Here is a 14,178-nt window from a genome sequence, read left to right as displayed (position 1 = left end):
CAGAAACAGACAGACAATTTGAAAACAATTCGTAGTTGTCATTCCGTGTGATGTGAGAAACTCTTTAATTCTCTCAACCTGGTTATTTTTTTTATTTAAAATGCTGTTTTCACAATACCGATGACCTAAAACGTTGAACAACTTAGTTTATAAATATAACTCTGCTAACTGCATGCCCATAATCATATAAATATATTTATGAAAAATCTAATCAAATAATTTTAAGAATAACTCACTGTTTATGATATATATACAACATTAGGTCAATGTAAAAACATATAAACTTTTTTGTATGATGCTGAGAAACTGGAGAAGGGCGAGGTTCTACCGTGGTTCTACCGAGGTTCTCCAGTTTTGAGCTGAATACAAAACAGTTTATATCTTTCTGACATTGAACTTATATTGTTGCTATACTGCAACTTAAATCAATACATTGATTTAATGGAAGTAATTACTTTTGGAGTGTCAAACACTCGTTAGAAGTACTTGATAAATTGCATGCATATATTGGTGATTTTAAATATGTTCAAAGTTTTGATTTCTACCCTATATACCATGTTGCCTCATATTCTTATTAAGAAACAATTCACATCCCTAATTAACTGGGCATTTAAAAAGTCAGATTGCGAGTACATATGTTCAAACTCTTTTAGGTCATTATTTAGTAGCAATAAACAAAAGAACTATGTCAATTGGACATGCTTTGATACTATATATGCAATTGAATTTTTACTTGATAACATCTGTGTTCGCTTTGGAGATTCCGTATATCGTCAAGTTATTGGAATTCCAATGGGGAGTTACTGTGCACCACTTATTGCGGACCTGGTTTTTTATTTATTGTTATGAGTTACAATTTATGACTAAAATTAGCAAAGACCCATCAAAACAACATTTGATACACAAATTAACAACACTTTTTAGATTTTAGATATTTGGATGATATATTGGTCCTCAATAATGACGACTTCAGTATGTATTCTAAAGAAATTTATCCTGTTGAACTTACTTTAAATAAAGCTAATACTTACAATGACCACTGCCCTTTCCTCGATCTTGATATCTATATCATTAACGGGAAGCTTTATACAAAACTTTATGATAAAAGAGAGTTATTTTTCATTTCCTATCGTTAATGAATCATTTTAAGATGATGACGTTCCCTTGTCACCATCTTATGGTGTTTAAACATCTCAACTTGTACGATTCGCTCGTGTATGTAACAACGTATTAGATGTTAGCGAGAAGAATTTATGTATTACTGAAAAATTATTAAACCAGGGTTTTCGATATCAAAAACTAGTCAAAACATTTAATAAATTTTATCATCGGTATATGGAAATAATTCGTAAATATAACTCAACATGCAGACATCTTATACGTTCAGGTATTTCACATTAAAATCTTTTATAGTATGTTTATTCTTTAGTTTTCTATGTTGTGTCATGTGTACTATTGTTTTTCTGTTTGTCTTTTTCATTTTTAGCCATGGCGTTGTCAGTTTGTTTTAGATTTAGGAGTTTGACTGTCCCTTTCGTATCTTTCGTCCCTCTTTTAAACAGACTTATTAAGAAGGGATATAGATACTATACTGTTGTCAGGTCATTAAAGATTGCATATTTTGGCTTAAATATTGATTCACTTATAGGGTCTTTGCATCGGAACTAGACACATTTACTTTAAAAAAAAACAACAGTTGTTGGCATGTCACGGGTTATGTTCTTCTCATATATTTTATGACAGTAAGATACTTAAGTCCGAACGTGAGGGATTGTGCCTGATATTCATATGATGAAGACATAATCTTTCAATCAGTTTAATTGAGGTCTGGAGCTGGCATGTCAGTTAACTGCTAGTAGTCTGTTGTTATTTATGTATTATTGTCATTTTGTTTATATTCCTTTGTCACATCATCTGACATCGGACTCGAACTTCTCTTGAACTGATTTTTAATGTGCGTATTGTTATGCGTTTACTTTTCTACATTGGCTAGTCATAGGGGAGGGTTGAGATCTCATAAAAATGTTTAACCCCGCCGCAATTTTGCGCCTGTCCCAAGTCAGGAACCTCTGGCCTTTGTTAGTCTTGTTTGATTTTTGATTTTAGTTTCTTGTGTATAATTCGGAGCTTAGTATGACGTTCATTATCACTGTACTACTATACATATTTTTAAGGGGCCAGCTGAAGGACGCCTACGGTTGCGGGAGTTTCTCGCTACATTGAAGACCCATCAGTGGCATTCGGCTGTTGTCTGCTCTATGGTCGGGTTGTTGTCTCTTTGACACACTCTTCATTTCCTTTCTCAATTTTATTGATAGCTATTTACATTGTAAAACTAATTTCAAACTTATTTTCATCGTTTAAGGATGTCTGCTGCTCTAATTTAAAATAACAAGGATTTCATGTGGATGCTTAAAATGAAAACAACTTTGATATTTAAACAAAATAAAGTAATAAAATCATTAGTCTCGTGTGTAGTTTTCAAAATACGAGACATTTAGAAAATGGCGTGAAAAGGGTTTTCTTCAGACTTTACTATTTGTTAACATTGGAATTGTTTTTTACCCTTTAAACCAAGAAAAAATAACAAGGATTTCATGCCGCCGGATCACTAAATCTTAAATGATCTATTGAACAGATTTATGAAGACAAAAGTGGGGTGTCGTGTAAATTTTTTTTTAATACATTTGGATGGATAAAACCTGAGAAAATCGAAAATATGACAAGAATTCAAAAACATGACCAGCAGACATCCTTAAGGAACACCTAATTGCGGAAAAAATTATTCATGATGAAATTGACATTGCACAAAATATAGCTGTGTTACTATATTTAGGAAATAAACACAACTAGTTGCAGTATAAAACAAGATCATTGTATCCAGCATCGACATCGTCTGGTATCAATTACACCATACAAAGGCCCCGGCATCACATAAAGTGAAACAATTCAAAAGAGAAAAACCAACTGGATACTACTACATAAGACTCATCAGTGGCACTCAAGTCAAAATAGTTAGAAAGCTAAACAAATACAAGGTTGAAGAGCATTGATGACTCAAAAAAAATTTGTTTTATGTGACCAATGAAATTTATGCTTGGGATGAGAAAATCTTTCGAAAAATTCATACTTTAGCAAACAGTAAATTTATAAAATTACCAGATACTAGTAATTGATATTCATTCGTGCTGACTACGGGGCTGGTGATACCCCCGGGGACGAAATGTCCACCAGCAATGGCATCGACCCAATGGTGTAAATAGTTATCAAAGGTAACAGACTTATAATTTAATACGTAAAAATTGTTTGAGGACATTTATAATAGTGTTGATAAGAGTTACTTTCAGGGGAAAGAGTCCTTCGATATATGGCCTGCAGTCAAGTAAAATTATACATAACGATAATATAACTGTGTTCAATTGATACCATTGTGTTTTTGTTGTCAGGACATCCTGTATCTTATCTAATCCTGCACACATGTGATTTGGAAAATTGACAACTAAATAGACTAGAATATTATACAATTATCGGTTTAAACTGTACTAGATACATGTAAACAAATTATTTAATGGAATATTGGGGAAAATATTTTTTTTTCAATTATGCTTAGATGCAAATTATGACAATATCAAGCTAATGTGAAAAGTTTAACATTCAGTATTAATTATCAGTAATTTACAACTTATAGGGAACATATTTTCAATTTCAAACAAAAGTGAAAAATCTTAATGAATAGAATTCACAAGTAATATACATAAACACTTGCTTTGTATCAAGGTCATTTTGAACATAAAAGGCATTGTCTAGCATAGCTAAAATTCACAGCATTTTTTTAAACATGGTGCATGTTCGGTCTGTCTTTTTGTGAGACGTTTTTCTGCATTGTATCGATCTGATAGGTTGAGCTTTTTTCAACTGATTTTTTATAACTAATTCTTATGTTGTACTGTGACACCACAGTTTAAGGTTAGAGTGAGGGTTTGGTGCCAACTGAGATATCAAGCAAAACAGAAGCTATATTGCACACACCAAGATCTTACCATGTTTGAATCATGAGAATATATTTAAAAAAATGTTATTAATGTATTATGGGGAAAACAGGCGTGACAATAGCCCTATGCTGAAAAAACTGATGATTTTCGTGTCGTTTGACCATTTTTGTAGATTGTATTTTTCCGACCAGTTCTCTTGATTATAGCTACTAACCAATCTTGCTGATAACGATTCTTGTTTTCATTTTCTCTTTATTATCAGAAATTTCACGACTGTCGCTAAATTTTCATTCCAAGTCAATCAACAATTTGAGATATTTTGACTTATCTTGGTTAGCTGTTTATAATTTCTCTCCAGTATGGGTTTCAAGATAATAATAAATAAGAATATGCGTTCATTGGACAATATCAGTATGACATTTCAATGTTGAACGAACAACAGCGAAACTGGGGTCTAATGTGTCGCATATCTTCGAACGTTTGTTTCATATTAAACATATATGTATAAATTAGTGTAACTCAATTTTCATGATCACGAAAATATAAATTGATAACAACAAATATCAACACAGTATTGTATTTATAAATAAAAATGATTTGCTTTTCCCCCGTCGGACCGATCTATTCTTTTCCCAATAAAAGTATGCTAACAAACAAATTATAGAACGGAGTGCTTGCTTTTCTGGCCATCTGTCGCGTCTGGAAATCATTAGTTGGGCCTCGAAGGACAATGTATTTGCTATTTCCCTCATAGAAAGTGTATACTATACTGTAAGACATCATCGGTATCAGTTTTAATCACATTTCAGTTTTATACACATGACTCATTGTCTGATGGAAGAAGTTGCTTACACACAGGGTTATGTGAGTGACTTCTAGTATTACTTTTTGTTGAAACTTGTAATGTTCCTGTAAGTTTTTGCCAGAACAGTTTGTCGGAGTATTTGAGATAAGTATAAGTTTGCAGGAACAATCTAAGATCACAGTCTAACAAACTAAAGTCAATGTCTTCAATGAGCAACACAAGTAAATGGTGTCGGTGTTTCAATGTTTGGTGAAAAGCCTTCTGAAATTCCAATTGGCACCATTCACTTTTGACAGAACTAACAGTGTAAATCTGCTGTTCTCAATGCTGTTGATGATATTTTCGGCTATACAAGCACCAGGTTTGAAATCTGTGTGGTGCAGAGAAAGACTAGCATCTGGTAACAAATATTGCAATCTCTTAAACAAAACATCATATACCCATCGTTCATCTGACGAGCTGTATGAAATAAAAGCGTCGTAATTTTTGGGGTTATCAGGACAATGACACTGAATGGAAGTTTTTACTCTATACAGTTGTGCAATTCTAGATTTGTATTTAAAAAGTAGACACGCAATCAGAATGGCAAGAGGAACAAGCGAAAATGCGAGAAAATAATATATATTCCTTTCAAATATTCCCTCCCTAGCACCTACTAAACTTTCAGTCTTCTTACATATTTCTTTCGAATCAATATTCAGATATATTTTTCAAGTTTCTTTCGCTTTCTTGATCTAAACACTGCATTGATTTAAGATATGTATATTGCCTCCACTTCGTGTCATTTCACAGCAATGAATGCATACAATAATGTTTGGTTGCATGTACATATAAGCGGGTTTTCTCTTATATTAACATTATTTCTTACGATAAAAAAAACTATTAAATTCGCCATAACTTGATTTGATATTTCTTTTATATTATTTTTTGACAAGTCAACGTATAGATGACGACTTTTGAACGTAATTGGTTTGTGAATTAAGCTTATGTCCTCAATTTTGTTCCTGGAAAGATCAATCTGCTCCAATCTATCAAAAGTTTCGTACATAGAATTTGTGAACAAACTTCTTGGAGTCCGTGCTTAATTATTATCAGTCAAGTTAATTACATAAAAGGAGTTAAATATGCCGTTTTGTAATAATTTGTTAATGCTTCTTTCGTCGGGGATTCTATCTAGAGATGACATTTCAATATACTCGAGATTATTATGAGCACATTTTTCATGCCGTTTCAGTTCATTTCTATAATACTCCTCTAGATCTTCGATTGATTTGTTTGCGATAGAGAACCGTTCTGGCTGTTCAATAAAATTTAAAGAACTATTTTGAAAAATGAACGTTCGTAAAGTGTTGGATATTGATATTTCTCGTATGTCAGTAACTTTCTGAAATTTTTCTGTATGTGTTTCACAAAAACCAAGTAGCTGTTCTCTATTTTGCAGTTGGTAAATTTCAAATTTTGCAGTACCGATTCGATCAACAAAACTGCTGGTGAAAAATCATAATCATAATAATCGATAATATAACAGTTCCTGACGGTTCATGCTGTCATTCCCGGTAATCTTATTGGTTGCTTTATACTTATATTTCCACCACAATGACATTCTATTTCCAATGTAAATTGATCGTCTCCTAAGTAAGAACTCTTTGTATCGTTCAAAAGTTTACGAAAACTGTCCATGCACCATTGGTCCTCACTGGTCACATCACAGATTACACTTGTAGGAAAAATATCATAAAAGATGTTGCATGATCTACCGACACATCTTTGTCCATTTTCATACTGAAAATTCACCAGAAATAATATGCTATAAATCAGGAACAACTGCATTGTTTACTTAGTACTTCAAAGCAATATAAACAACATTAAAAACTTTACTATTGTGTTCTTTAGTTTTTTCAAAAGTCGCTTTCCATTGGATCATTTTCTATCAAACATTGATCGCTGTTAAGCAGTCATAAGGAAAACGGAAGTTTGTTCAATTGAAAAGTTTTAAAATGTCGACTACTATACCACTCTATATAATTGTTTCATTAAAAAGGAAACGAATGAAACAATAAACAAGTTGGTTTATTTCCTGTCAATATACATTATAAATTGTCATATTTACTAGTTGAGTCAAGTAATAACAAACAAAATTTCGAAAGAAAAACATTTGGAAGTTAAATTTCAATTAAAATGCATATGTTCTGCAAAAAAAAATACAAATCAACAGATAGTTACTGAACGACCATTTAACTTTATAAAAAGGGGAGAGGGTTAGGTTTTTTTCCCCTAAAACAATATTCTGATCCCCTGATCCCGAATTTGATGAAGAACAACAATATTGTAGTCTAGCACCAAGTTCCAAAGCAAGGTTGTAGGCTATCCGGACATTCCCGAAGTCTTACGTTTGATTGCCGAGTTTATGAGCTTCGGTCCTTGCATGGTCTAGCAGATGACCAGATATTTTTTTATCTGAATCCAGATTTTTCTCATACCTTATAGTGTTAAATTTTAAAAACAATAATGTGCGGCAAAACTGGGTTAAAAAAACAGAAATCCCCTTAAAGTAAAATGGTTGTTCCCTCAGCACCCGAAAAGGCAGAAAAGCGTTATTTTGTATTTATAAGATATTGTATATAATGAACTAAATATCAATAAAAACAGAAGAGGTTTACGTGTCTGTGAGGTAGTAATTTTACACAGCAAAGGACGTTATAAAACTAAATAAGGACAACAGTTATATACCAGAGTTCAAATACAGTATACACCAATAGACACGTGTCTCTACTTATGCTTGAATAAAATAAATCTGAAATGTCTTTAATATTTTTATGTCTATGAAGACAAAACATAAAAAATGTGGTACACACTGTATAACCCGCGTAGTGGTTTATTACAAAGTGTAATATTAACAATTTACTGTAACTGTAAAGATGACAGAAAGTTAAATCATAAAAATACTGAACTCCGAGAGGAATTCAAAACGGAAAGTCCCTAGTCAAATGGCAAAATCAAAGTATAAGTCACTTCAAACGAATGGACAAAAGCTGTCATATTTCTGACAGACATTTTTAAATGTAGAAAACAGTGGACAAACTTATGTCTATGGGCTGATAGACAAAACACGGTAAGCCCATCAAAAGATGCGTTGAATCCAAAATCAAATTGTTACCAAATTAATATAATGCGGACATATTGTTAATAACACGTTTACATTTATAAATAAAGTGGGCAGTCCGGAGTCTGTTAGTCATTGGCTGTCATACTGGTTTTTTTTTATCGTTTTGTCATAAAATATTATGCCGTTGCTAACTTTTGTAATTGTTTCACATTTTGTCATATCGATGCTTATTGTAACGTTCTATACAATATGGGTTTTCTAATTGATAAAGGTCACAAGTGACTTATAGTTATTCATATTTATTTCCGTTTGTTTCTAGTTAATAGTTGCCTCATTGGAAATCTCCTTTTTTTTTAAACTAGTGCATCATATATCCATTGGCAAACCCATGGGCACATTACTTACATCATTGTTTGGAACCTTCTGTCAAACTTGGGGCAACAGACCTATCAATTGATTCAATTTTCTTCATGTTTCATATATGAATTGAATAGATAGCGCGGAGGTTGTTTTTTTAGCCAATGGTCAATTATTTTTTTTTTTTTATATATTTTCTAAAAAAATGTATTCTTCGTTATTTTATGAGATCTTTGGGTATTTTTTTTATAAGTACAATTATTTGGTTTTTTATCAATGAATTAAAACCCAACAAAATAATAAATTTTTCGATACCTATTCTTTGTCATTGCACAAGGTTATTATACATCATCTTGAATACTTTAATTTTTATTAGTTGTTATTGGCGTAATATGAACTATTATATAATAGCTTTCAGTAACTGCGAGCACTCTCAGATCTGTATTGTTGTTGTTTTTAAATCTGATGAGTTGAGCACTTTTCAACTGATTTTAAATATTGTGTTTACATTGCACTACTGTTACGTCATTGTTCCTGGTTAGAAGAGGGGTCGGCGCCAGCAATTATATTTAAATAAACTCATCATAGATACCTGGACTAAAGTTTATATATACGCCAGACGAGCGTTTCGTCAACAAAAGACTCATCAGTGACGCCGCACGAATCCATAAAAGTTTTAAAAAAAGCCAAATAAAGTACAAAGTTGAAGGGCATTGAGATCCAAAATTCCTAAAAGTGTTGTCAAATACAGCTAAGATAATCTATGCCTGAGGTAAAAAAGCCTTAGTATTTCAAAAAAATCAAACTTTTGTAAACACTTAATTTATAAATATAACAATATCAATGATAATTCATGTCAGCACAAAATAAGTGCTGATTACTGGGTAGTGATACTCTGCGGGAAATAAATCTCCACCAGCAGTGGCATCGACCCAATGGTTGTAAATACACTCAAACCCCGCCACATTCTGTCTGTATGTGCCTGTCATAAGTAATGAGATTGTAATTTAGTGATTGTCAACTGTTTTTTTTTCAAGTTTAGATTATGCAATTTTAATAAGATTTTCAGCTAAAATACATCATATACTTTATTTCTTAGAGGTCATGTTTGTCATTTTTAGAGTTAAGTCACCGACAATTTAGCGAAACAATCTTTCGACTGAAATTACAAAATTCTTTATAATTTTAAAAACGTAATGACTTATGTTATAATAAATCATTATTTGAATATCACTAAATATTTACAACCATCAGTTTCGAATCAAAGTATATCCTTTTATAACAAATAGATTAGTGACAATGTTTATTTATGGTAATACATATTATACTAATATTACTTGTATAAATATAAAGGATGTAAGATAATCAGGAAAAAGGAAATCATTTGAGTTTATTTCTTAGTATTATTTGATGAAACAGCAAATAAAGAAGTACATTAAAACACTATAATTTTCAAATATCAATATGAAAATTCTTGTACCAATTGTTTTAGGAATAGCTGCTTCAGTGTTGATTACAATTGCAGCATGTATTCCAGGTTGGATGGTAAAGGAATACAAAACCTCGGGATACCATGTTTATATAGGATTGTTTTATGGATTAACCTGTGCAGATTCTTGTACAGTCAACCAGTTCAGTGAAATATACCATTACAAAAAGGGAATTGACCTGTAAGTGATAAAAGCTTGTATATCAAATAAGATATTTTCAAAATTTAAACTTTTGAAACAATGTCAATTTACTAGTTAAGAACCGTATGTAAAGATCGTAGTTTACAGTTTCTTTATATGTTTTCTGTTGCACACTTACTATACAATTTGTTTAAACTTATAAAAAATCATTTGGAATACACGTTGTAATCAAAGTCATTAACTGTAATTGATCTTTGATTCCGTATATTTTGAGTTATTGTACAGATGCTGGTATATTCCTTTATTTATGTACAAGTTGAAATCTTGACCTTGTTGCATGCATGCTTTATTTTTATATAAAATACGAAGATGTTGTATAGGTGACAATGAGACAATTCTCCATCAAAGCCATAATGTATAAAGAGTTAACAATTATAGATCATAGTACGGCCTTCAACACAGAGCCTTGGCTCACAACAAATAGTAAGCTGTGAATGGCCTTTAAATGACTAGTGTTAAACTAACGGTCTTATCAATATATAAAAAAAACAAGAAACATATATAAACCACGCCAACAAACGATAGACTCTGAACAATTGGGTGTTTGTTTAATTGTTAGACAAATAGCATGCTTTTTTTAATGAGTTTTATTTGACTTTTATTCCTGTTTTTCTAAATTGATAATTTCAGTTTTTGGATGTTGGAGTTTCATGTAGAAGTTTTACTAAGTATAATTATATCAGTTATAAGCGTGATAGTACTGGTTCTAGATGCAAGACACAATTGGCCACACAAGCGTCTGGTTACTGCGATAATCATGTTTGTGATAGCAGGTACGTATCAAATTTCTAAGTGAATACATAGTGTATAAACATATGTTACTAAATACAAATGGGTAACTAATATGCATTGACCGGGTGACATGCACTGTATTAATTGAAGGTATAAAAAATAGTATGAGTATAAAGCCGAGAACTAATGTTGCCTTTTCGAACTTGCATGTTAATATTGTTCAAACTCATGCTGTTGAATTATTAACGAAAACTCAACCAATAAATTGCAAAACACTTTTGATAACTAGGCCAACTATGAATTTTACCTGAGTCACCAAAAGCGAAAGCAGTTCTAGTGTCCGTTCCTCTCCGTCCGTCCGAAATACTTTTCATAAAACAATTTCGTCAACTTTTCTTGGTTTCTGTTACAGGGGGTACTTATATATTTGGTCTAGCTGGAGCTTGATAATAATTAGTTGTAGCGTGTAAACACATTTGACACCGACCATACATCCGTTTCCTGCATGCGATTGTTTGAAATGGCACAACACTCACAATACAAGGACAATTTGCGTTAAACTTTCCGTGGAATCTTTGTTATGGAATTATTTTATATTCTGTCTGCATCTTGATAATGTTGAGTAGTAGCGAGTAAGCAATATGCGAATCTGTCAATTCATGTTTTACTATTTACAAGGTAACAACACTCAGTATATATAGAACACTTTTTTGATACATGCTTATTTGGACGGGAACTATTTTATATTTGGTCTGTAGCCTGATAATGTTGAGTATTAGCTTGTAAGCCATTTTAACATCAGCCTTGTTTCTCTCAATCAATTTATGACTTTTGAACACCGGTATACAACTGTTGCCTTTGTTCAACACCTACCTGCTTTCCGATAGGTCGAAATATAATAACACTCATTTAAAAAGGAAAATACGAACTTTTCATGGCTTCTATGGATAAGAAAGATTTCATTTTTGGTCTGGATCTTAATACTGTTGCGTTGAAATGTGTAAGCAGTTCAGACATCAGTGGTGCAATAACTTCCTGTTTGCCAATGGTATAAATAATTGTTACATCAATCAATAACATACAGCGTTGTACACTAACAAGCAATCACGATATTGTCTGATACCATTTGGTCAGATGTAACAACAATGGCCCTACGAAAAGATGCAGAACTAAATAATGATTTGAAATAAACTAGGATTTAGCTCTGTTCCTTCATCTTTTGTTTGTTTGTCAAATGAGTGACGAAAACCTTGATTATCAATTAGATTTTTTTGTTAAACCAAATGACCCGCATTGACGTCGTTGTATAAAATGTTCATTATTTTGTTTAAACTGTTTTTCGAGGATTCACGATTTGAAAATGTGAACTTTAGACCATTGTAGTATCAAAATTAAGGTTACTATTTACATCAGTGATATTTGTACTACAAATCTATTTACAGGTGTTTTAGTATTGATTGGCTGTGGTAGAATTCTGTATGCAACAATTTCATCAAACTATCGCATGAAGACAGTGCAACAAAATTCAGATTTCTCTTATTCCTTTTCCTTTTCATTAGTTCCCGCCATGTTAGGAGGAATATTACTAATGATGGCTGCCTTTATCGTATGCATCATCCGAAGGAATAACAAGAACGAAGATGATCAAGAAAAAGTAGTTTTTAACGACATTTGGGAGACAAAAGTTGATTATGTACCACGAAAATCACAGGGCAGTTTGTCATATGACACAAAATCCAGACATGCAGTGTAACAATTAAATGTAGCATTCATCTTCAAATGTCTCCTAAAACACATGGGTTATTTAAAATGTGCACCATATTTTTCAAGTTATTGCGAATCGAAAGAAAAAATATTTTTCCAATCCTTCTGAATTCCATTTTTAAGAAGTAAATCATAAAAAAACAACGTTGATGACGTCACTGGCACATAACAACATGATGTTTATATGAGCTTATATACACAAAACTTTCCGCCAATCAGTAGACGTGTTACTTCAAACATTAAATTATAAAAACAAGCACAATGCACAGTGTTAATTCGGCCATTTTTACGTTTCATGTGCCGTAGGTATGTTATTGTAAAACATAGCTTTGTAAAAAGAACTTTCTGAACATTTGACTTTTTTGCGTTTATAAGTACTTTGTGCCTTGGAAATACATTTTGACTGAATACGGTAATACTTCCACTTTGAAACAAGTATTATATCGGACCCTATATCTTATGCTTAGAATTTGAATAGTCTACTATGTTAAAATAAGTATATGCATTACATGTATGCGGTGATGCCACTATGTAAAGTACCTGCATAATTGAAAAAAAAAGTTATCATGCTATATATATATTTCTCTAATTCTATGGAAATTTATCCCTTTCCGAACCCATTGAATACAAAAATTTAATCAACGTGTGGTTGCTGGTGTTCTCAAAAGATCATTCGATGATTTTAAGGGTCATGTCCTTTTTAGCTAACTGGATGAATCAACATTTGATAACAGGTGTTAATGAAATTGACAACTTCGTGCAATGTGAAAGGCACTTGAAGGGGATTTTCGGTTAACAAAAAAAATAAAATGTCTTTTTAATCATTAGAGAAACAGAGTCTTACATAGTTACTCGTGGATTATCGGATTTATCCAATCTCGATAGTTAAATTATAAATTTTAAAGTTCTCTCCGAGGCGGCTCGGACTTTAAAATTGATAATTTAACTATCTCGATTGGATAAATACGATAATCTACTGGTACCAATGTAAGAATCTATATATATCAAGTATATTATTATTCAGCCGTTATATATATATCAAGTATATATATATAACGACTGAATAATAGTCAACGATTTTCCCGACGAGGGCGCTGGATCGTTACAAGTAAGGAAACATGTACACAATAAATAAATTATATAAACGTCGAAAAAGTGTACACAACACCAAAAAAAAAGTGATTATAAATGTAATTATTTATAAATATTTCGGATAACAGATTTCTTTCCTAAGTAAGATTCAGATTTTAAATGAATCATCTTTTCGTCTTCTTAGATTAAACTATAACAATCTTGAAATTTATACAATAAAAAAGTCAAACCGAGCATCAGTTAAGACGCTTGCATCATTCTAAAAATTTGTACAACAGAGAGTTCAAATATATTCTTTAAATAAAAATATTTTTATCAAAAGCATATATTTGAACTCTCTGTTGTAATTAGCAATATAGCCTATGTCATGTTTAACAATTTTTTTAGAATAGTGCAAGCGTCTTAACTTAACAGCTTTTCAAAACTCCGATCAATTGAAAGCCTGACATATTTTGGAACATTGTCGATGACGATATGCAGACATCTTTTTTTTAATTTCCCTGTGTTGTCGGGTTGCTGTTGTATCAGTGTTTATTCCACATTCGTTTTATTCGTTTGTGCGTTTTGTTTTACTTCAATCTAGTAGAGACACTCTTTTGCTTCCTGTTACTAAGTAGAAGAAATATATTTGTAAACATA

The 14,178-nt window shown here is 31.8% G+C and overlaps 1 protein-coding gene and 1 pseudogene across 1 annotated transcript; one reads left to right on the top strand and one right to left on the bottom strand.

Annotated features, from left to right (window-relative positions):
• Positions 1 to 4,553: 4,553 nt before the first annotated feature.
• Positions 4,554 to 6,746, bottom strand: LOC134705146 (toll-like receptor 2 type-2; annotated as a pseudogene).
• A 2,898-nt stretch (positions 6,747 to 9,644) lies between these two features.
• LOC134705144 (uncharacterized) lies at positions 9,645 to 12,703 on the top strand. The gene is made up of 3 exons (XM_063563897.1): positions 9,645 to 9,930; positions 10,582 to 10,724; positions 12,126 to 12,703. Exons 1-3 carry the CDS (start codon positions 9,725 to 9,727, stop codon positions 12,434 to 12,436), a joined length of 660 nt encoding a protein of 219 aa, XP_063419967.1. The 5' UTR covers positions 9,645 to 9,724; the 3' UTR covers positions 12,437 to 12,703.
• Positions 12,704 to 14,178: the final 1,475 nt, after the last annotated feature.

This window comes from Mytilus trossulus, chromosome 2 (assembly GCF_036588685.1).
Source record: "Mytilus trossulus isolate FHL-02 chromosome 2, PNRI_Mtr1.1.1.hap1, whole genome shotgun sequence".
Taxonomy (NCBI): domain Eukaryota; kingdom Metazoa; phylum Mollusca; class Bivalvia; order Mytilida; family Mytilidae; genus Mytilus; species Mytilus trossulus.
Note: the sequence above shows the minus strand (reverse complement) of the source record. Positions and strands in the feature narration are given on the sequence as shown.